General features: G+C 38.2%; 1 protein-coding gene across 1 annotated transcript; it reads right to left on the minus strand.

Moving 5' to 3' along the window:
• Positions 1–3,286: 3,286 nt before the first annotated feature.
• Positions 3,287–10,898, minus strand: LOC148553274 (uncharacterized). Its single transcript, XM_088494805.1, has 8 exons — positions 10,668–10,898; positions 10,157–10,473; positions 9,691–10,111; positions 9,503–9,553; positions 8,892–8,997; positions 8,246–8,351; positions 7,740–8,033; positions 3,287–3,905 (listed from the first exon to the last, which is right to left on the minus strand). The coding sequence occupies exons 1-8, from the start codon at positions 10,896–10,898 to the stop codon at positions 3,287–3,289; spliced, it is 2,145 nt and encodes a 714-aa protein (XP_088350931.1).
• Positions 10,899–25,338: the final 14,440 nt, after the last annotated feature.

The raw sequence follows: 25,338 nt of genomic DNA on the forward strand, positions 1-25,338 counted from the left end.
CCCTTGGTCTTCTTCTTCAAGGGCAAGGAGAGATGCAAAGGACGACACTAGAACTCATGGCTACCTTGACTGAGGTTGTAAATAATTTAGCCTCCCTATGCTTTGACACTCAAAGTACCCCAATGGCTGCATGTGGAGAATCTAATAAGGAGCGTAGCATGAAGGAGAGATTAGAAACTCCGGTGGAAAATGAGGAATGTGACTTTGTATTGTAACAATTGGAGGAAGCCATAATGGTTGAAGAGGAAGAAATGGTTGAAGACTTAGGAGATGCTAAACCTCCATGGGAATCTAGAATGGTAGAGTATTCCTCCAAGAAGCTTGAAATTGATGTTGAGGAGGATAGTGCACAAACTCCAAGGCATGTTTCCCAAGAAGAATTGGATGGAATAGAGCAAGAAACAAGTTCCATTGGTGATAAAGATCCCACATCACATCCTCCTAGTGATGAACTTACATCCGCAATTGAACCGCTTGAGTTTGAAGAACCTTTTCCGAGTGAATCTTAAAGTAATGTTGAGGTAGACTTTTCTCAACCTCCAAATTATGGCTTGAGTAATGGGGAAGAATTAGAAGAACTGGATAAGGAAGAGGTCATAGTGAAGGAAGTATGTCAAGAGGTGGAAGTTATCAAGGAAGAGCTCAAGGAAGTGAAGCTTTCAAGATCATTAGAAACACCTCTCCCCAAGCCATTACCATCTAATTCAACATTCAAGTGGGTAAAATTCTTCTCCTTAACCTTTCCTTTCCCACTTGAATATGATTTACTTGAGACGGATGGTCAACTTAGAGCTCTTTGTGGCTTTAAGAGTAAGAGGAAGATGGTTAGTGGTTGGAGTTGTCATGCAAGATTTAATATGGTTGCATGCCCAAAGTTAAAGTGCAAGGATTGGTGTAGAGCTCGATTGAATGGGTCTAGGAAGTTGTTTGGATGCCTCAGTGAGAATTTGGATTGCTTGCCACCCGGTTGGAACAATGATGATCAACTTGAAGACGGGTGTAAAAATAAGATTTGGGATCCGGGAATATATGAGGATCAATTTTGGAAGCCCTTAGCTTGTGTGGAACTTCATCAAAGCTTGGAGCTATTAATTTTGCACTTTGGAGCTTATTGGAAGTCCAAGCATTGGTGGAAGTTTCAACATGAGTTCAAGTACAAGCCACCATGACAAAGAGCTCACCAAATGTCCAACTTAAGGACTTTAACTAAAAGTGCTAGGTGGGAGACACCCCACCATGGTAAACTCTTCCTATTTTTCCTTTTATTTATATTGGTAATAAGCTGAACTTTTACTTTTAGTTAGGTTTATTTAGTCCAAGTTGTAGTTTAGCTTGTTTAATAATATTTGGCATTGCTTTGGGTAGCTTGTCAGTTTTCTTAAAAAAAAAAAAGAGAGTACGCTATCATGCGTACGCGTGACCGACGCGTGCGCGTTGACACCCATATTTTGATGCCCCATAGAAAAACCAGAGAGTTATGCTGGAATTGTGCGAGAGCTGCGCGAAGAGCACGATGCACCTCCACGCGTACGCGTGACTGACGTATACGCGTCACCTTCTCTTTTCTGCTTTTTCACGTGTACCCGTCGCTTCTGTTCTCCCACTTCTTTCTTCTATCTTCTCCCCTTCTTCTTTCTTTCTACCTTTCTTCTTCTTCATTCCTTTAACTTTTCATCTTTATTCTCTTTCATTTTCTTTTGTCTATTACATTTGCATACTTTCATTCATTTCATTTTAATTTTGTTCTTGTAAGCTCGTTCTTGTTTTCATTTCTAAGTTTGTTATTTTACTAATTGTGTTGAATTTTCCTACACAACTGTTAAATATTTCTTGCATTGTTTTGGTATTTTTTTTGACTTGTTTGATATTGTTGGGCGCTAAAATTTTTAAATCAATGCTTAATCCTTTGTAATACTTGCATTCTTTGTGCATTGATATGGACTCACATTGTCTTTCATAAGCCACTTTTTCTTACTTATTTTTTGCAAGTTTTGCCCCACACACAAGATTAGTGCTTTAGTCCTTCCTAACTCATTATTCCTTGTTTTTTCTGCTTCATTATCACTGAGTTAGGATGGGACCAAATGCTCTCATGCTTATCACTAATATTGTCTGTATCAATTCTTGTTTTAACATGATGTTTCCGAGTATTCTTTTTATTTACTTATGCTTTGACTTTACTCTTACATCAAGTGTTGGTTGATATTCCATTCGCTTATATTATTTTCTCACTTACATGTTGTAGCTACCATGTAGTTGAGAATCCTAATCTTAGTTGGCATTAGTCCCACCTATATTCCATCTACTTTATATTTAAGTTTAATCTTCAGTCTTATTCTCTCCTTTTAGGATGGCCAACAAGAAAGAAAAGGAAAAGCTTCTAAATGGGGGCGAACAACAAGTCCCTCCATACAATCTTTTGAAGGAACTCATCAGTTGTAGCCACCCTAATCCACCTTGCTCATCTTTGTATGCACCGAGGACGGTGCAATCTTTAAGTGTGGGGAGGTTGAGACCGACTTCTATAGGTAACTACTTCCTTTTCCAACATTGATAAGGAATAGCTTGGGAGTTAGGGATTATATCACAATAGATAAGGATTATTCAGTAAAAGGGGACAAGAAAAGAATGACATCAAGAAGAATAATATATTGGCATAAAGAGACACAGCGAAAACATAAAAGATAAATAAAGGTTTTCTTACCAGACCTCTAAGATACCTGTTCTTAGCAACCTAGGTCACCGGAAAGGATTCCCTACTAGACCTTCAAAGAACTTGTCCTTGACAACCTAGATCAGAGGGACGAAAACTGAAAGAAACCACCACACAGATCACCTTAGTGTTGGATCCTCCAATCTTCCTCATGCAACAAGCGAAGCAAATCACTCACCTCACTTCTCACACAATAAACGTGCTTAAAAGCAACTAAAATTTATTCATCAAAAGTTGTTCCAAATGGTCTCACCAAAGGTGTATAACTAGGCCCCTAACAAACTAACTAAAAGATAAGATAAGATTTTTTTTAAAATTTAAATCATATCTGATTTTAATGGATTAGATTAGATTTGATTTTAAATTTAAAATTTCTAAAATACTACTAAACAAATCAAATTTAAAACAAATCTTCTAACAAACTTTAACCGCATAACAAACTAAAACAAAATTCTAAAATTTTTGAAATTTAATGATAAATTATGTCTCCCACTGAATTCGGAAAGAATTATTGGGCTTATTGTTATCCTGACTTAGCCCAATGGGCCTTGCCCATTCTTCCTTGGTTAGAACTTAATGTAACTCCATATGCGTAAGCGCTGCCAAGTTCCCAAAGCTCTCCTTGAGCTTCTTTGCACGTGCTCTAATGATAGGGCCCTCTGGAAGTGTGAAATTCCTATTCTGCCCTTTAGAATGCTCAAGTTGTCTTTCCGAGCATGTATCATTCCCTCCTTCCTCAAAAAGATTCGTCCTCAAATCTCTGTCCATATCAAAAGGATAGAGATCAGAAATATTGAAAGTAGCAGAGATATTATACTCACCTGGTAGGTCAATCTTGTAGGCATTGTCATTGATCTTCTCAACAACTTGGAATGGGCCATCCCCTCTAGCATCAAGTTTAGACTTCCTCTGAGTAGGAAATCTCTCCTTCCTCAAATGTACCCAAACCCAATCTCCTGGTTCGAAGACTATATGCTTTCGGCTCTTGTTAATCCTTTCAGTCGTGGCTTTGTTCTTCCTCTCAATTATGTCACGAGGCTTTGCATGTATTGCTTTAACCTTCTCAGCCTTGCTTGCTCCATCTAAGCTAATAAGATCACTCAAAGGTAAAGGCATTAAATCTAAGACAATTAGAGGATTAAAACCATAGACAAGTTCAAAGGGCAAAAAACCAGTGGAAGAGTGGATTGTCCTATTATAAGCAAACTCAATAAAAGGTAAACAATCTTCCCAGGTTTTCAAATTCTTACCAACAACAGCACTCAATAAGGTTCCCAATGTCCTATTTACCACTTCAGTTTGACCATTAGTTTGAGGGTGACAAGTAGTTGAGTATAACAATTTTGTTCCCAACTTACTCTACAAAACTTTCCAAAAGTGACTTAAGAATTTCACATCACGATCAGAAACAACAGCTTGGGGAACACCATGTAAGTGCACAACTTCTCTAAAGAATAGGTCAGCAATATTTATGGCATCATCAGTTTTATGGCAAGCAATGAAATGAGCCATTTTACTAAATCTATCTACCACAACAAAAATGCTATCTCGACCTCACCTAGTTCTAGGTAAACCAAGAACAAAATCCATAGAAATATCAACCCATGGATGCACAGGAACAGGTAAAGGAGTATATAAACCATGTGGTAAAGACTTAGATTTAGCTTGTTTACATGTAATGCATTTAGCACAAAATTTTTCAACATCTTTACACATGTGGGGCCAGTAAAAATGCTCAGATAAACATCCAAATTCTTACGCATACCAAAATGACCCATCAAACCCCCTCTATGTGATTCTAGAACAAGTAACTTACTAATAGAACAAGTAGGTACACAAATCCTATTACCCCAAAAAAGAAAACCATCATGCTGATGAACGGTAATTGTTCATTTGGTATAGAATTTCACAAATGAAATCTCGTTGCAAGTATAGTTCTAAACCAACAAACAATTCCTTCAACCAAAAATTTGGTTGTCACAAGTACAAACCCCAATAAAATAACCGAAGTATTTAAACCTCGGGTCATTCATTAACCCCATTTTTAGGGTTAACCTTGTATAGATTTTGAGGGTTTTATCAATGATCTTTCACACTTATTCATATAAATATGCATGATTTTGTGTTCCTTTCCCAATTTTGCCTCATAGATGAACACATGCCTCTTTTGCATTAAATTAGATAAATTTTAATCCTCCTCTATTACCATTCGATGCCGTGATCCGTGTGTTAAGTGATTTCAGAGTTATAGGGTAAGGATGGCTTGGAGGGGAGGATGGAAGCATGCATAACGGGGAGGAGCATAGAAATTAGAGTTTTGGAGTTTTGAGAAGCGACGCGCACGTGCACATGGCGCGTACGCGTGGATGCGAGCCACCAAGATCAGCGCGAGGAGTCAAAGCCAGGAGCCGACACGTTTAGCGGCTGAGCCAGAACCTCAAGGACGCGCCCGCGTACTTCACGCCTGCGCGTGGATCGCAAAAGCCCCAGGGACGCGTACGCGTACTGTGCGCGTACGCGTCGATGTTCGCACATAATTTTTAAAGAGAAAATGTGACCAGCAATTTCACGGTAGTTACAGACCCTGTTTGGGGCAGAGTTTTGGCGAGAAAAGCATAAGAAGACCAAGGATTGAAGGGCTTGGGATCCATCCACTCATTCTTACAATTTTCTAGATATTTTCTTAGTTAGTTACATTTTGTAGAGAGAGAAACTCCAACTTCTCTCTAGGATTCCATTCTCCATTGCAATTCTCCTTTGATTTCTTTGGTGAGATCAATTGCTAATTCACTTTTACTTTGGTACAAGTTGTAGATCTACTCTTCTCTTATTCTCAATATGTGTTCTTTTGATTCATTCACTTTGGATCTAGATTTGACTTTGTTACTTTAATTTGGATTAATGAATTGAGGTATTTCATGTCCATTGCTTGCAATTGTTCACTTGTTGATGATTGTGTGATTTATATATCTTGAATTCAATCCCTTTTTCTCGATTTCATAATGTCTCTCATAATTGCTTACCAAGTGTTTGAGGAAATGACAACCCTAGCTATGGAATAGAATTCTCTTACTTGGCTTAGGGGTTGAGTTATTGGAGACACTTGAGTAGTGGATATCAATTATTGATTGGGATTTGAGATTTGCTAATTGACTTGGAGGGCACTAAAACTAGACCTCCCAAGGGTTAGGCAAGGACTTGTGACTCAAGTTAGTTATTTTCACTTGACTTTTCTCCATGATTAGAGGTTAACTAAGTGAAGCAATAATCAATTGTCATCATAATTGAAGGAAGCTATAATGATGGAACTTCCAATGCTCACCCTTAGCCAAGGCTTTTATCTTGATTGATTGTTGTTTACTTTTGTTACCTTGAATTCTTGCACCAACCTCTCAAAACCACAAAAGACTTCCTAATCAATAATGTGCATTCTAAGGCAATTCCTAGGGAGGACGACTTGGGACTAATACTCTCGGTTATAGATTTTAGGATTGTTTGATGTGAAATTTGCGTGTCGGTTAGACTATACTCACAATTGGACTTATTGCTAATTTCTATACCGGCATAAAAATCTCAATCATCAGTCGTCTCTCAAGAAATTGGAATGAAGTGCTCAATTATTGGCTATGAAGGGATGATTTGGGGTTTTTGGAATAAGAAACAAGAAATGTAAATTGCAAAAGAGATAAAGTAACAACTAAGAAAGCTCTTGGCAAGGTATAAGAATTGGAAGTCCTATCCTCATTATCATCATCAATTGTGACAAGAATTGTCCATTGCTCCACTTAGTTAACCTATAACTATGAAGGAAAGTCAAGTGGATATCAACTTGAGAGCATAAGTCCTAGCCAAATCATAAATGAAAGACTAGCTTTAGTAGCATTCAAGTCAGCTAGTAACTTCCAATTATCAATCAAAAAGTGAGTTTGATAACTCAAGAGTCACCAATTACTCAACTCAGACCAAGAGGAAAAAAACCTAACTCATAACTAAAAGAAATATTTCCTGAAACACATAGAAGGCAACCAAAGTAAAGAACATAAATTTCAAGAATTAAAGGAAACTATAACTATAAAAACAAGAGATCAACAATAGAAACCAAAGAAATATAAGAAGATAAGGAAATCATAAATTGCATTGAAAGGAAATGGAAATCTACATGAGAGTGCATGAACAAAAATTAACAAAACAAAGGAAACTACAAGAATAGTAGAATGCTAGAACAAGTAAAGGTAAAAAGGAAAATTAAAACAAAAGAGGAGGTAGATCTAGATCTAAAACTAAGAACCCTAATCTAGAGAGAGGAGAGAGCCTCTCTCTAGAATTCTACATTTAAAATTCTCCTCCAGTGTGTGAATGATTCCCCCCCCCCCTTTGACTTCCTTCTAATTCTACATGTAATGACCTCAGAAATGGCCCCCAGCATTTTCACTTCAATGATGTCACGTGCGAGCATCGATGCATACGGATGGGCACGTGTACGCGTTGATTGGCATTTTACTTCCCACACGTACGCGTCATGTCACGGTACGCGTCACCTTGCGACTTCATCTTCCACGTGTGTGCTTCTTCTACGCGTGCGCGTCGATGGATGCTCTCCAAATCCTTGATTTTTCATGAGTTCTCCACTTTGCATGCTTTTATCTTCACTCCATTGATCTATTTCTAGCCTTTTCAACCTGAATTCACTAACAAACATATCAAGGCATCTAGTGGAATCAAAGGTGGATTGAAATTAGCAATTGAGGGCCTAAAAAGCATGTTTTTACACTTAAGCACAAATTAGGAGAAAATCATGAAACCATGCCATTTTATTGAATAAATATGGGAAAAGTTTATAAAATTCTCTAAATTGAGCACAAGATAAACCCTAAAAATGGAGTTTATCACATGCTTATAGAATTTTTTATGTGCACCATGTTCACATGAAACATAGATAGAGGCAAAAGCAGAATCAGTTGCATACAATTCCTTCATACACTCAAAACCTAACAGCTTAGAAGTAAGGGTTGTGATTAAGGAATACCTTCTAAATAATGCATCAACAGCCACATTCTCTTTACCTTTCTTATAGGCGATTACGTATGTAAAGGATTCAAGGAATTCCATCCATTTTGCATGTCTCTTGTTCAGCTTCCCTTGGCCCATCAAGTGTTTGAGGGATTCATGGTCAATATGTACCACAAATTCATTAAGTAGCAAAAAATGCTGCCACACTTCCAAAGCCCTCACCAAGGCATAATGCTCCTTATCATAAGTTGAGTAGTTGAGACGGGCTCCATTTAACTTCTCACTCAAAATAGGTGATTGCTCGCTTTTCCTGCATCAAAATAGCACTATACCAATCCGGAAGCATCACATTCGATTTCAAAAGTTTTAGAAAAAACTGGTAAAATAAGAATGGGGGCAGAACACAATAATTCTTTCAAGGTGTTAAAGGCAAGTTCTTGTTCCTGATCCCATTTAAAGTTGACATGTTTCTTGATGATTTCAGTTAAAGGTGCAGCAATAGTAGAAAAATCTTTAACAAACCTCCGATAAAAACCCACAAGACCATGAAAACTTCTAACATCAGAGACACTCTGAGGTGTGGGCCATTCCCTAATAGCCTTCACCTTCTTGTCATCTACCTCAATCCCTGCAGAACTTATCACAAAACCTAGGAATATGACTTTACTCAGACAGAATGAGCATTTTTGGAGATTAGGATACAATTTTTCCTTTCTAAGTACCTCTAAAATAGAGTGAACATGCAAAATATGATCATCAAGACATTTACTGTAGATAAGGATATCATCAAAATAAACAACCTCAAATTTACCTAAAAACTCTCGTAAAACATGATTCATTAGTCTCATGAATGTACTCGGTGCATTAGTCAAACCAAATGGCATAACTAACCACTCATACAAACCATATTTAGTTTTGAAAGCTGTTTTCCATTCATCACCAAGTTTTATTCGTATTTGATGATAACCACTCCTTAAATCTATTTTAGTTAAAATAACAGAACCATGCAATTCATCAAGCATATCATCAAGTCTAGGAATAGGATGGCGATACTTTATCCTAATCTTGTTTACAGCTCTGCAGTCAACACACATCCTTTATGAGCCATCCTTCTTGGGCACCAACAGTACTGGAACAGCACAAGGACTCATGCTATCTCTCACAAAACCTTTAGCCAAAAGGTCCTCGACTTGCCATTGCAGCTCCTTCGTCTCCTCAGGATTACTCCGGTAAGCTGGCCGGTTAGGAATGCTTGATCCAGGGACAAAGTCAATCTGATGTTCAATGCTTCATAACGGAGGTAAACCTGAGGGCATCTCATCTAGAAAGACGTCTGAGTGAAATAAAAGCACCAGGCAGATTATGGTTAGTTTCAATGGTAGAAAGTAAAGACTCTTTAAATCGCACTAACACCAAGGTTTTTTTTTCCCAAACTAGCATGCTTCAGATCCCTCTCTTTTGCATAAAACCATATTTTGTGAGCACTCTCACTCTCCACATATTTTTCTCTTTTAGAACTCTCTTTTTCACTCAGACCCTGACTCTTTTTCTCACACGTTTTGTCTCTAAAAGCCCTCTCTTTACCCTATTGTTTTTCAATTTTCTCAGTTGCTCCAGGTACACTTCTTTAGGTGTTAAAGGTGCAAGGGTAATCTTCTTCCCAAGATAAGTGAAGGAGTATCGGTTTGTGAAACCATCATGGACCACCCTCCTATCATACTACCATGGACGGCCTAGGAGTAGATGACAAGCCTGCATGGGAACCACGTCACAAATTACCTCATCACTATTTCTCTCAATAGAGAACTGTATGCGGGCTTGCTTCATAACCTTCAATTCACCAACATCACTTAGCCACTCCAGTTTCTAAGGGTTAGGGTGTTTGGTGCATTTAAACCCCAAATTTGTGATCAAAGTAGAGCTAGCCCGTTTGTATGACTTCCAGCATCAATGATCATGAGTCCAACCTTACCTCCTAATAAAACTTTTGTATGAAAGATGTTCTCTCGCTGTTCTAGACGATCGTCCTTGGCTTGTACATTTAAGATCCACCTAGTAACAAGGGTCTCGCCACTAACAGCAAACTCAACTATATCTTCATCATTTGTAGTATCATCCGCATGTGGCATGTCCTCATACCCATCTGAGTTATCAGATTCTAAGAAAATATCGTTTGCTTTAATTACCATGGTCCTTTTATTTGGACACTCGGAAGCATAATGGCCTAATCTGCAGCACTTAAAGCATGTAATATCATGATGCCGTGTAGGAGGTTTGGAAGTGGAATTAGGCGTGTGCATCTTCTTGTGCTGCTCTGTAGGCTTCTCCTTTGATTTGGTAGGTTCGGATCCAGTCTTCTCCCTGAAATTAGCACCTTTCGAATTCCACCTTGAAGTAGAGTTAGAATAATTATGCAACCCTTTCACCTTTTACTGTCTTTCTACCTTGATAGCTATGTTCACCAAGTCTTCCATATTCACAAATGCGTGACGTTCTACAGTATTTGCAATGTCTCGGTGCAGCCCACTCAAGAAACGTGCCATAGTAGCCTCAGACTCCTCCTCAATATTTTCTTGGATTAGCAGCATCTCCATCTCTTTATGATACTCATCTACAGACTTAAAACCTTGGTATAACCATTGGAGCCATTGATGTAGCTCCCTGTAGTAGTAAGAATGGACAAACCATTGTCGCATGACCTTCTTCATCTTCTCCCAAGTCAGAATTGGTGGTTTTCCATTCTGCCTCCTCTGTTTGTCCAGCTCGGCCCACCAGACAAGGGCATAATCTCAGAATTCTACAGCCGCTAGTCTTACCTTTTTCATATAAGAGTAGTTATGACACTGAAACAAGAGCTCCAACTTTTGTTCCCGTTCCAGGTACGCCTCAGGGTCACATCTGTCTTTAAATTCTAGGATGCGCATCTTGATAGCATTAAGGTTACTATCAATATCTGCCGGTTGTCTATGATGCCGGTTCTGGATGAAGTCTCCTCCTCAGACTCCGTAGAATCAGTATGAACAGATTCTCGTGACCGTGGTTTTCGCCTAGGGGAAAAAGAGTTAATTCGGGAATCCATGTCATCAAGACGTTGTTCAATCCTTGTAAGGATGCTAGCGAGTGCGTCGACGTGGAATGTTAGTTGTGGAACGGGGTTCCCTTTATTGTTAGCCATCAATGAACCTGTAAAAAAAGACCTTACAGCACTCTTCTCACGTGTATCACTCGAAGTAGGACACTCCTGTTTCACTCAATACGTGGCTTTTACCCTCTGATGAGCTCACCACTCTTGTCTTTTTCCACTCTTAGATTACTTTAACAAGTTGCACTTCGGAAGATGAGGAATTGAGACACCAAACTAAGATAAACTGAATGATAGAGACATTCAACTTGACAAGAAGACAATTAAAGTATGTGACAAAGGAAACAAGAAGTGATACTAGGATGACAAAAACTAGCAAAATTGAATCATAATTGGAACCCAAAGAAATTTGAAAGGATAAAACAAAGGGAAAATTTAAATTTTCATTTTTTTGGATTTTTTTATGTTTTTTGTTAACTGGAATAAACAGAAATTGCAGTAATAGAATTTAAGGAAGAAATTTTCGTTTTTTTATTTACTCTAAAGTAAATTTGTAGAAATCGAAGAGAAAAATAAAGAGACTAAACAAAAATCCTGGAATGTGCAGATAAATAGGAATTTACCTACAACCTGTAACTAATAGCAGATGATAAGGAATTGCTTGGGAGTTAGGGATTATATCACAATAGATAAGGATTATTCAGTAAAAGGGGACATGAAAAGAATGACATCAAGAAGAGGAATTTATTAGCATAAAGAGACAGCGGAAACATAAAAGATAAATAAAGGTTTTCCTTCTAGACCTATAAGATACCTGTTCTTAGCAACCTAGGTAACTGGAAAGGATTCCCTACTAGACCTTCAAAGAACTTGTCCTTGACAACCTATATCAGAGGGACGAAAACTGAAAGAAACCACCTCGCAGATCACCTTAGTGTTGGATCCTCCAATCTTCCTCATGCAACAAGTGAAGCAAATCACTCACCTCAGTTCTCATACAATAAATGTGCTTAAAAGCACCTGAATAGGCCCCTAACAAACTAACTAAAAGATAAGATAAGATTTTTTTGAAATTTAAATTAGATCTGATCTTAATGGATTATATCAGATTTGATTTTAAATTTAAAATTCCTAAAATACTACTAAACAAATCAAATTTAAAACAAATATTCTAACAAACTTTTACCGCATAACAAACTAAAACAAAATTCTAAAATTTTCGAAATTTAATGATAAATTATGTCTCCCACTGAATTTGGAAAGCATTATTGGGCTTCTTGCTATCCTGACTTAGCCCAATGGGCCTTGCCCATTCTTCCTTGGTTAGAACTTGATGTAACTCCATATGCGTAAGCGCTGCCAAGTTCCCAAAGCTCTCCTTGTGTTTCTTTGCACGTGCTCTAGTGATGGGGCCCTCTGGAAGTGTGAAATTCCCATTCTTCCCTTTAGAATGCTCCAGTTGTCTTTCCGAGCATGTATCAAACACCAATTCTTAATCTTCTTTGTTAGATTAATTGTTGCATTGCATAATAGATTGCATGTGTAGTTAGTTGCTTGCATTTATGTACTACTTAGTTGAAGTGATGAATCCCTTTTCAAGAAACTGTTTTAGGGCATTTCACTAATTTGAATTAAAATTTTTGTTGAACTTGCTTGATGAATTTTTTTTGGAACATGGTTTTAGAGCTAGAACACACTATCCCAGTGAGATTTTTGAGCCTATTTGATTGGTTGCATCTTATCAACCAATATTTTATTTTGGTGTGTGTTGTTCTCTTTAAAATTGTGATCTTCGTTTTGCTTGATTCTATATTTCTATTGATTGATGTATGCATGCATTTATTTGATTTAGGCCTTTGTTTCACTAAGCTTACATACCCATATGTGATTGAGCTTATTTTACCCCATTTGTTCTTTAATTTAGCACATCACTAACTCGAAGCAAAAAATAATAAATGTCCTTAATTTGAATCCTTGGTTAGTTTAGACTAGTGAGAGTTTACATGAATTAAGTGTGGGGAAACTGGGTTTGGAAACATTTGGTTTGGGAATTGGGTATTCTACATTTTCTATGAAAAAGTGAAAAAGATAGTTGAGTGCACATTCCTGCATTCAATACCTTAATCATATGCATTGATCTCTCATATATATATAATCCACCACACACACACACACACACACACACACACACACACACACACACACACACACACACACACACACACATATATATATATACATATATATATAAGAAGAAAAAAAAGAAAAAAAGAAAAAAAAGAAAACAATAAAAAGGGAACAAAATGCCCCAAAGTAAATGGTGGTAGCAATGCATATGTGTTATACTCAAATCTTTGATGCATTAATATGTGGAAAACATAGTTAATGGGTAATTAGATTTTGTATTTGATTACATAAAGTGTCTTAGGTTAGGTGGAAAGTTTAGGTTAATCAAGGATTCGGATTTTAGTCCACTTAACCAAATACATTCTTACCTTTACCCTAACCCATTACAACCCTTGAAAAGACCTTTTGATATGTGTATTCCTGCATTAAATTTTTGTTGATTGATAGAAGAAGAGCAAGTCTTAGAAAGCAAGATTAGTAGAGAATTGAGAGAACCGAACCTTAAACACTTGAGCGATTAGAGTGTATACACTTCCGGTGAAGGTTCGATGCTCGATTCTTTGTTCCCGGCTTTCACGAGCTTCCTTCTTGCAAGTCTACTTGTACTTTATTTTGAGATTTGAATTAGTGAAATCCAGTTCATATTTGTTCTTGGAAGATTTATTTAATTGTAACTAAGTTGGTAAAAGCATTTAGCATGTAGTTGAATTCATATAGATAAGTTGCATTGCATAAGTCTTACCATTTTCCTTTCACTCTTTTGGTTCTCTTGAGCTTAGCATGAGGACATGCTAATGTTTAAGTGTGGGGAGATTGATAAACCCCTATTTTATGGTATAATTTGGATTGAATTGAGTGGATTTTTCAATTATTCTCCCACTTATTCATGTAAATTGCAAGTTTTTAAGTTTCCTTCCTAATTTTGTGCTATGATTGAAAACATGCTTCTTAGGCCTTAAAACCGCTAATTTTTAAACCTCTTTTATTACCTTTCAATGCCATGATTCGTGTCAAAAGTAATTTCAGAGTTTATAGGGCAGGAAGGGGTTAGAAGATGGAAAGGAAGCATGCATGCAAAGTGGAAGAAACACAAGAATTTGGAGATTTGAGATGCTGATCTCGACGCGTACGCATGGATGACGCGTACGTATGGCCAAGCCATAGTCCAAATGATGCGTACACGTGATTGACACGTACGCGAGGCCAGTGAATTATCAATATGACGCGTACGCGTGGCGAGTGTGACGTGCCTCAGTAATGAAAATTCGCTGGGGGCGATTTTTGGGCTACTTTTGACCCAGTTTCAGGCCGAAAAATGAAGACAAGAGGCTGTAGGGTGGAGCTGGAAGGCATCATTCGAATCATTCATTTATTTTTACACACATTAGGTTTTAGATGTAGAGTTCTAGAGAGAGAGGCTCTCTCCTCTCTCTAGGTTTTAGGGTTTCTTTTGGTTTTATTTCTTCTCAAATTCAGATTTTCATCTTGCTTTGATTTAGTTTCTGCTTTACTTTTTATTATTCTAGTACCTTAATTATCTTCTCTTGTTAATTTCTTTATTTTTTCAATTTAGTTTATGAACTCTTTTTGTTTGATTTAATTACCTTTTAATGCAATTTGAAGTATTTCATGTTTATGGCTTCTTCCTTTAATTATTGGTTATTGATTCCATGCAATTGTTAGTCTTAGATTCTACTATTTTTTGTTAATTTTCTATGCTTTTATTTTGTGACTTCCAAGTGTTTGATAAAATTCTTGGTTGGATTTTAAATTAGATTTTTGTGTCTTGGTTTGGATTGAGTAATTTGGAGACTCTTGAATTATCAAAGTCTCTTGCTGATTGGTGATTGAAAGTTGCTAGTTAGCTTAAGCTTCACTGAATCTAATTACCCTTCGATGTTGTGATGTGTTTGTCGAGTGATTTCAGGGTTATAGGACAAGAGTGGCATAGAGGATGGAAAGGAAGCATGCAAAGGTGAAAAGAACACAAGGAATTGGAGATTTGAGAAACTAGAACTGATGCTTACGCGTGGCTGACGCATACGTGTGATCAAGCCATCTTTCAACCGATGCGTACGCGAGATTGATGTGTACGCGTGGCCAGTACAAGAGTCACGTGCCTCACTAAAGTGAAAACGCTGGGTGCGATTTCTGAGCTGGTTTTTGTCCCAGTTTCAAGCCCAAATTGAAGATAAGAGGCTAGGAGTGAAGAAGGATGGTACCCACACACATCATAGAGAGAAACTCTCACTTCTCTCTAGATTTTATTGTTCTCAATTAAATTTCACTTGAATTCTTTGGTTAGATCTTTGTTAATTCCAATTTTAGATTGCTCTAATTTGTAGTTTCCATTCTCCAACTTCATTTAGTGTTCTTGTTATTCTAGTTATTTTGGATCTTGAATTTGGATCTTGTTGAGTTTGATTTCTATTAACGCATTGAGGAATTTCATGTTCATTGTTAATTGCTTTGTTATTGTTAGTTGTTTGTAGTGGATAGCTTTAATTTGAATTGCTTTTTCAATTTTATAATCTCTTTTATTCTTGCTCACTAAGTGTTTGAGGAAATACCACTTATGGCTATGGAGTAGATTTCCACTCTTGGCTTGGGGGTTGAGCAATTGGAGACTCTTGAATTGTCAAAGTCTTTTGTTGATTGATAATTGGAAGTTGGTAGTTGACTTGAATGCCACCAAAGGTAGTCTTTCATTAGGATTTGACTAGGACGTGTGGATTAGAGTCAATTGCACCCACTTGACTTTCCTTCATAGTTAGAGGTTAACTAACAGGAGTAATAGAAAATTCTTGTCACAATTTATGATGATAATAAGGATAGGAATTCCAATTCTCACCCCTAGCCAAGGTTTTTACATTGATTAATTGTTATTCGTCCTTGTTAGCTTGATCTTTCAGCTTCCTTATTTCGATTGCTAGTTGTTCATTGCATTGATTTCTAGTTGTTTACTTCTCTTGCACTCAACTCTTAAAACCCCAAGAAAACTCCTAACCAATGATGTGCATCCTATGGCAACTCCTAGGGAAAATGTCCTGGGATTCCACTCCCGGTTATTGATTTTATCGTTGTGACATACTTTCTAACTTTGACTTGGGGACATATCATCGGTTTGGGACTATATTTTGCGACATTGAATTGGAAAATCTCTTTGGTAATTCCTAACCGATACTTATCCTCACGTCAAGTTTTGGCGCTGTTGCCGAGGAGTTGCATATGTGTGCCATATTATTGGTTGGTGTAAATATGTTCATATGTGAATAGTTGCACTTTTCTTGATTGTTCGCTAGTATTGGTTATTAGTTAGGATTCATCTTTAGTAGCATTTAGTAGTTACTTTGCTTAGTGTATCTTGTTGTCATGAGTTCTATGTTTCTTTCATTGAATGACACGTTCATTGCCGGATCCGAGCTTAGCCTCATTTGACCCCGAAAATGAAAGAACTTTATTTCACATTAGGCAAGCTCGGCGTCGGTTGGCCTTTAGAGGTGGTGAAGTGGTTTTTGCCAATTCACATACCTTATCCAAGGTTGAATCCGAAGCGTCAATTGAAGAAGGAACCATCTACTCTTCCATTGATACTATTAACGACTCTTCCATTGATTTAGGTACCGATACTATGGCCACTCCTAGAAGAGTCACACTCAAGGAGGCGGGTGCTCCGGACTTCACTCTCCAACCGCTTCAAGTGCGTCACCCGGATTTGAATGCTAATTTTGAGCTAAACCACTATTAGGCACCTTAGGGACTTTCAAGGTGCATGCTCAACCACTAGGAGAGAGGGCTCCAATGAAGTTGCTATTTGGATGTTTGCCTTCCCATTCTCTCTTAAAGGGAAGGGAAAAGGAGTGGTTTTATACCCAACTCGTTGGTATTGTCACCAATGGGGATTTGCTTCAAAGAGAATTCTTAGACAAATTCTTCCCTCTGGAGGGGACCGATAGGTTGAGAAAAGAGATCTCATGCATCATTCAAGGTGATTTGGAACCTCTTTATGAGTATTGGGAGCGTTTTAGGAAGCTCCTTGATTCATGCCCTCATTACATGATTGACGATTTGGTATTGATTAATTACTTTTGCCAAGGCATGAAGTCTCAAGATAAGATCCTTTTGGATGCTTAGAGTAATGGCTCTTTAACGAAGTATAAAATGGTGGAGGAAGCTTGGCAACTCTTTGCTGACTTAGCGAAATCCACCCAACATGCAAGGCAAAGGAACAATCATCCCAAGACCATTAATGAAGTTTCTTCTAATGAGTCTGCCCTCACCAAGACCTTAGGGGAGATAACCACCATTCTCAAGCAAATCCACCTCAACCAACAACAACCTCCACCTCCTCCACAGCAACAATACCAACCGGTAGCCCCTCAAAGAGTGTATGAAGTTTGTGCTTGTAACTCTCACTATACCGATGAATGTCCACAACTCCAAGAGGACAGTACCGTGGTAGCCACCAATGATTTCTTCAACCTTCCAAATCAAGGGGGTAACTATCAACAAGGGGGAAATTATAACCAAGGGTATCAAGACAATTACAACCAATAAGGGAGAGACAATGGTGCAAGTTAAAAGTGGAACAATAATTCCCAACAAAACCACTATCAATAAATCCTCCCTACCAACAACAAAACCAAGGTCAAAGATACCAACCACCTCACCAAAGGCAAGCTCAAGTGCCTCAAATCACCCAACCACAAGTCCCCTAAATCACCTACCCTTCTTCTCCCTCCAACCAAGCTCCCATGGATGATACTCTTCGTATTATTCTTCAAGGGAAAAGGGAGCTCACCTCAAACCTCCAAGAACTTATATCCTGCTTACCTTTACCCTCCAACAATAACCAAAGTGCCTTCCAACCTTCAAGCTCAAGTTCACTTCCCTCTTAACCAATGCCCAACCCAAAGGGTAGCATCAATGCTATCTCTTTGCAGTCGGCACCATACTACAAGAGATGAGCTCCAAGGAATCAAAGGCAAAGGAGGCTACTATTGATGAAGACATTGTTGAGGTAGAGGATTGGTGTACGGAATTGTGATCACACCTTTTACATCTCTGGTACAACTAACCAGCAAGTGCACTGGGTCGTCGAAGTAATAAAACCTTACGCGAGTAAGGGTCGATCCCACGAAGATTGTCGGCTTGAAGCAAGCTATGGTCATCCTGTAAATCTTAGTCAGGCGGATTCAATTGGTTATGAGTTTTGATAATTGAAAGATATATAAAACATAAATTAAAATAAAGATACTTATGTAATTCATTGGTGGAAATTTCAGATAAGCGTTTGGAGATGCTTTGTTGCTTCTGAACCTCTGCTTTCCTATTGTCTTCATCCAATCATGCGTGCTCCCTTCCATGGCAAGCTGTATGTCAGAGGATCATCGTTGTCAATGGCTACCATCCGTCCTCTCAGTGAAAATAGTCCAGGTACGGTTTCTGTACGGCTAATCAACTGTCAGATCTTTCGTCTCGGATGAAAAATACCAGGCACAGCTAACGCACGGTTAATCATCTATCGGTTCTCACTTGTGTCGGAATAGGATCTCTCTATCCTTTTGCACACTGTCACTGTGCCCAACATTCATGAGTTTGAAGCTCGTCACAGTCATCCCATCCCAGATCCTACATGGAATACCACAGACAAGGTTTAGACTTTCCGGATCTCAGGAATGCTGCCAATTGGTTCTAGCCTCTACCACGAAGGTTCTAATCTCATGGATTCGAATGCTCTATTGTCAGGAGAGGCAAGTCAAATCCGTGGATCAAAGACCTAAGAGACTATACTCTGGCTATCATCCAATGACTACGTTGAACATCATGTAGGCCGTTTGTGGTTGTCAGGCACGCGGATCTTGGCTAAGCGAGTAACGAAGATAGTCGGTGATTGTCACGGGTCAACCCTTCATTTTGACTTAACTGAATTAAGTACGAGAGTATATCTTGGAGAAGAAGTATGCATGAATTGTAGGTGTGAATTCAAAGAGAAACAATAGTACTTGCATTAATTCATGAAGAATAGCAGAGCTTCGCACGTTAATCTATGAGGTGTAGAAACTCCACCGTTGGAAAATACATAAGAGAAAAAGGTCTAGGCATGGCCGAATGGCCAGCCTCCCAAATGTGAAAAATGGCATAAGCCCCAAAGTCCAAAGATGCGAATACAATAGGAAAGACTAGTATTTATACTAAACTAGTTACTAAGGATTACAGAAATTGAGTAACTAAGTGCAGATAGTGCAAAAATCCACTTCCGGGACCCACTTGGTGTGTGCTTGGGTTGCGCATTGAGATTTACACGTGCATAGGTCTTTTTTAGAGTTAAATGCCAGCTTGGATGCCAGTTTGGGTGTTTAACTCCAGTTCTGGTGCCAGTTCCGGTGTTTTATGCCAGAAAAGGGTCTCTGGCTGGCGTTGAACGCCAGTTTAGGCCATTAAATCTCGGACAAAGTATAGACTACTATATATTGCTGGAAAGCCCAAGATGTTAGCTTTCCAGCCCAATTGAGAACGCGCCAATTCGATCTCTGTAGCTCCAGCAAAACGCATTTGAGTGCAGGGAGGTCAGAATCCAACAACATCTGCAGTCCTTTCTGCAGTCCTAAACTTCAGCTAGAAAATACCTGAAATTATAAAAAAACACACAAACTCATAGTATAGTCCAAAAATGTGATTTTTGCATAAAAACTAATAAAAATATAATAAAAAGTAACTAAAACATGCTAAAAACTACCTAAAAACAATGCCAAAAAGCGTATAAATTATCTGCTCATCAAGGATGTAGAAGATGAGGAAGAGGTACAAGAAGTTGTTGAAGAGGAAGTTGCTCAATCTAGGGAAAGTGGCTCCAAGGAAGAAGATGTCTTGAAAGAGCCCATGCCAATCCCGTTTCCCACTTTGGTAAAGAGGACTAAAAAGCAAGGGGAGTTAGATCCCAAGAGGGTGGATATCTTCAAAAAGGTTGAGGTAACTATCCCCTTTTTTGATGTTATTCGCTAAATTCCTAAGTATGCTAAGTTTCTAAAGGATCTGTTCATAAACATGGAAAAGATTAATGAATTAGAAACTATTCCTTTTGGTAGCTCAATTTCTGCTTTGATGGGTGCTATACATGGTGATCCCGATCCTTGCTTAGTTTATTGCACTATAGATGATGTTGAATTTGTGGATTGTATGTGTGATCTTGGTGCTTGTGTGAGCATTATGCCTTTATCTGTTTACAATGAATCGGACCTTCCAACATTGAATGATAGACCTCCTGAATTGTGTTGATCAAGAGAGTTGTGAATGATAGAGCTCTAATTCTAATGCAAGTGATTCCCCTTCCGAGGCTCACACAAGCATTCAATTGAATTAAACCTCCTTCTGGACTGAATAATTCACAATCAAAACAGAAGTTATCCTATAGCTACCCAAATGAATTGAGAAGAAGAAGAATTTCATTGATTCATTATGAGTACAATAGAGCTCCTCCCCCTAATGAAAATGGAATTTAGTTCATCAAAGCTCAAGTAAAACAGAAAACAGAAAAGTGTAGAAAAAGTTCAGAACAAAAAGAAAATACAAAAGAAAATGAGTGCAGAGTTTCCAAATTAGGATCCCTGACTCCCCAGCCTTTCAGTTCTTCAAGTCTTTGGATTGGGCTTTTGGCCTTGTTGAAGCAAGCTAAAATGGCCCTTAGTGACGTTGAAGAGGGACTTTTGGCAACTAACGTTCACGATCTGCATGGGTGCTCAATTGTACTAGTGCTGGTGTCAATGTTGGTGATCAATGTTTGTAAGAAAACGTTGAGTTTTGCTTTGAAAATGATTGAGCGTTGCCACCAACGTTTGACTCAACGTTGGTGCAGCAACATTTTCCTATCGACGCGTGCGCGTCGCCTACGTGTACGCATCAGAACAACGTTTTGCGTGTGTGCGTCGTTCACGCGTTCGTGAAGCTGGCTAAAATTTGCTTCCACGCGTATGCATCATTACGCGTACGCGTCACAGTAAATTTCCCAACTCCAAATTCTGGGCTTCTCATCGAGGATGATGGAAGCAACGTTTGAGGCAACATTTGCCCACCAACGTTCTCTTGGTCATGCGTACGCATTGTCCACGCGTATGCATCAAACTGGATTTTTGCCATTTTGCGCGTGCGCATCGCCCACACGTATGCGTGCATTCAAAATTTTTCCACTTTCACGCGTACGCGTCATCGACTCGTACACGTCACACTAAAATTTTCCAGCTCCAGAAATGAAAGTTATTGCAGATGTTGGAGGTAACGTTGGTTCACCAATGTTCTCTCCAACGTTGGCACCGAATTTGCAGGAACATTGCTAGCAATGTTGGTGAGCCAACTTTGGCCACCAACGTTGCTTCCTCTGTTCCTTTCCATGGCCCTTTTTTTGCTTGTCTGCTTGCCATTCCTCAGCTTCTTTGTCACCTATTATCAATCAAACAATTGCATCAAAGTTTGCCATAATCATAAGATGTTTGTATCATTTATAACATCAAGTAAAATATGCATAAAATCTTATGAAAAAACACATAAACAACCATGTTTAATTGAATCAAGGGATGCATGAAATTCCAATCTAATGACTTACTTATTATTCAAGAAAGTGCATGAAACCTAATAAAAATAGATGAAAATTTCTTGTGGAATTAGCCTAAAATGACTTGTCATCACAACACCAAGCTTAAATCTTGCTTGTCCCCAAGCAAGCAGTAAAACATGAGAAGAATGAATGAAAACAGAGAGCAATATATGTCCTTATCAGAAAACAATTAAGCTTGATTCATGGGGTTTTATGCAGGATATATTTGCAGCCCAACTTTTATTGATTTCCAGGTTTGAGATGTCCCTTTAAGTGAGAACTAAGGTGTTACTATTAATCCTTGTTATTCAATGATCCTTGATGTTTGATTTTTTTGTTTTTCTTTTGCTTAGAACTTATTCTTTATTTGCAGCTTAGTGTTCTGTGATGAGGCAGCTATTTAGATAAGTTTTCAGTCAACACTCCCGATCCAGTTGGCTCAAGGTGTTGGGTGATGAAGCACCCCTCAGACTTACTAACTCAAGCCTCTCCTCAACACATACACACCACAGATACTTGGCTCACAATTCAATTCTAGAGACATTGATGTCCATCACCTCTTTGGGTCACTAAATGCCTTGTAACTAGATTGCTCTTGATAGTGGACTTTTGGTTGATAATCCCGAGTTAGTTAACCCAAGTTACCAAGTGTTAAAACACTCCTTAGAGCCTAATTATCCAAGTAGATCCTAGTACAAAAGCACCACAAGCATGTGTCTTAAGGGTTGAGCTATTGGTGTCCCGCTTATTCTTTGTTTCTTTCCTTCTTTCTTGTTCTTTATTTCTTTCAAGGAGATTTATTTACTAAGGTTTTGACATACAGCAGCTAAGTCCATGCTAGAAAGGAACATTCTACCCTCCATCTTTATTAGTGAACTTGCTAAACAATCAAACATATACCACCACTGAACCTTATTCTATTTCCTGTCAAATTGGACTATTACTCTTTCTGTTTCAAAATCATTTTTTTTATTCATGCAAAGGGGAACAAGACATACATTTAAGTAGATGAAAATAAAGCAGACACTCAGACTAGAACACTTAATGACACTAGAAATTAAAGACAGTAAACAAGAAGAATGTAAACAACTTAAACTAATCAGCAAGGGTACATTTATACTTCCAATTAAAGCTTTTCAAAGCAAAGACAGTTGAGTAAGAATACAGCCTTGGTGTTTTTCTTGCTTAGTCTTTCATCATCCTTCTTAGCTTTTGTATTTTCCTTGGTGATGATGAATAATCCTTCCAAGAAACAGAATGACTTTCTGCAATGATTGTGGAAGTTGCTTGTTCCCCAAGCACTTGAAAGATGGTTAACATGCATTATTGGTTGTAGGCTTTTAAACTTACTTTGGTGTGTGAATACCAAACTTAGTTCCTTGCCACTGTCTATTATGCAATAAATTGATTACACATATGAAACCTTGTGCTTTTATTAAGTAAGCTAGCTATAACTAAAAATTTGAGCAACTGTCAAGAAATTTCCCTGATTGTTTTGGAGTTTATGACTCATAATGCTCTTCGGAGGGTTATGATGTGTTTCCATGAAATCTATGGTGGAACACCAAACTTAAAATCGCATATTCACCCTTTTTATACTCATTTTGGTGTGCAACACCAAACTTAACACCTGGCAATACAGGGAATTCTTAAATTTTTTATTGAAATAACTAAGAAAAGAAAGTTACCTCTGGTTGGGTTGCCTCCCAACAAGCGCTTCTTTATCGTCATTAGCTTGACATCCTCCATTCTTGTTTATCTCAGTTCATGGATGCTCTCCTCCTTGTTCTAAGGCCCTCCCAGGTAATGCTTAGCTCTGTGACCATTTACTGTGAATGTGTCCTTTGTAGCTTCATTCAGAAGTTCAAGGCTTCCATGTGGGAAAACCTTAGTCACCAGATAACGGCCAGTCCATTTAGATTTGAGTTTCCCAGGAAAAATCTTGAGCCTAGAGTTGTATAATAGCACTTGTTGCCCTGGCTCAAACTCTCTTCTTGAAATTTTCTTGTCATGCCATCTTTTAGCTCTCTCCTTGTATGTCTTATCATTCTCATAGGCTTGACCTCCTCTATCATCACTTTCTTCATCATAGCAAGAGGCATTAGATTAATACTTGCTCCCAGGTCAAAGAGTGCTTTGTCAATAGCCATGTTTCCAATAGTGCATGGTATAAGGAAGCTTCCTGGATCTTTGAGTTTTGGTGGAAGTTCATTTTGAAAGATTGTACTACACTCATGGGTGAGGACCACAGTTTCTTTCTCATGGCAACTTCTCTTTTTTGGTAATCAACTCTTTAAGAAACTTTGCATATAATGGCATCTGCTCCAAAGATTCAGCCAATGGAATGTTGATTTCATGTTTCTTAAAGATTTCTAGAAATTTAGAAAATTGTTGGTCCCTCATTTCTTTGTGTAGCCTCTGTGGGTAAGGGAGTTTGGGTACATAGGGCTTCACTCCTCCCTTCCTTTCTTCTAATTGTGGCTCCATGACTTTCTTGCCTTTCTTAGAGGTTTGTGCCTCTTTATCATTCTTGTGGTCTATTTTGTCATCTTCTCTTGGCTCTGTTGCCTCCCCATTGATGTCCTTTGTATCTTCTCCAACTATCCTGCCACTTCTCAACTGCACAGCTTTACATTCCTCCCTTGGGTTAGGGATTGTATCAATTGGAAGAGCATTAGTTGGCCTTTCAGCTTGTTGTCTAGCCAATTGCCTCACTTGTCTTTCAAGATTCCTCATCGTGGCCTCTTAGTTTTTGAATGTCAGGGCTTGATCTTGTCTTGCTATCTCTTGAGTTTTTGTAACGACCCAATTTTTGGTACGTCATTATCATACTAGAAACTGAGCACTACCAACTTGTCTTCCTAATTATTATCTTATTTATCATATGAGCCTGATTCGTTGTTAAAAACGTAGTTAATTTGTGAGGTACTTTTTTTTTTAAAAAAGGTTTGGATTAATAAATAGAATCATTAATAATCAAGTCACAAATGATAAAAGATAATACAGTTATAAACAACCATACATAACTACGTCACAAGTAGTTGACAATATTCGGTGATCCAGCCTTTATTAGAGTATAGACTTTTAGTTAGAACACCCCTAGATATAGCTAAATAATAACTATATACATATATATACATACAATATCCCAGGTCCTGACCTATTCAAGAAGTCCCTAAGCTGACACCCAGGCTAGCCTAAACTCTATACTCGCTTAGTCCCTCTAAACTACTAAAGCGAGGGAAAGTACGTTCTAGGTCTTCAAAACTCAAGTCAGATGGAACATCATCAAAAGGTGGAAGGTCGTCTACTACTCCTTTGCACGATCATATGTTATCAAAGAGCGTCTCTCAAGTACTTCATCGAGTGGCCACATAACAGCAACATCGTACGGAGGACTTAGGCTAAAGTTTGTAGATAAGCAGCGTGCAGACGTTGGCTGGCCTCACAGTATATACATATAAACAGGTAACAGAGTTTACTCTAGACTCAGAAGACTACCTAGAGCGGAATCCTCTTTGCAGAACAGTCATCAACGAACTACGGTAAGGTACTCTCACTTCCATCTGAAGGGGGAAAGGGAGAGAGAAGGGGTAAGAACTGGGGAGTTCTTAGTAGGGCTGGGGTTATTAGTTAAGTTCATTAATTTGTGTCGCTTAGCAGATATATATAGCAGACTACCGAGAAGCAGTAGACAGAAAAAACAGATAAATAGAGAAAATAGAGAAAATAAAAAGCAAAACACAAACAAAAGAATACAAGAAAACAAAACATAGACACAGATAATAGAATGAAAACAAAGAAGGCATACATTCA

This window comes from Arachis ipaensis, chromosome B7 (assembly GCF_059453495.1).
Source record: "Arachis ipaensis isolate K30076 ecotype BB chromosome B7, ASM5945349v1, whole genome shotgun sequence".
In the NCBI taxonomy this organism is placed as follows: domain Eukaryota; kingdom Viridiplantae; phylum Streptophyta; class Magnoliopsida; order Fabales; family Fabaceae; genus Arachis; species Arachis ipaensis.

Coding starts and splice junctions, on each gene's coding strand:
- LOC148553274 (XM_088494805.1), bottom strand. CDS start 10,898: ATGGCTAACAATAAAGGGAACCCCGTTCCACAACTAACATTCCACGTC. Junction 10,474..10,667: donor ACAACCGGCAGATATTGATA/GTAACCTTAATG, acceptor CTGGACAAACAG/AGGAGGCAGAATGGAAAACC. Junction 9,554..9,690: donor AAGTTTTATTAGGAGGTAAG/GTTGGACTCATG, acceptor GGTGAATTGAAG/GTTATGAAGCAAGCCCGCAT.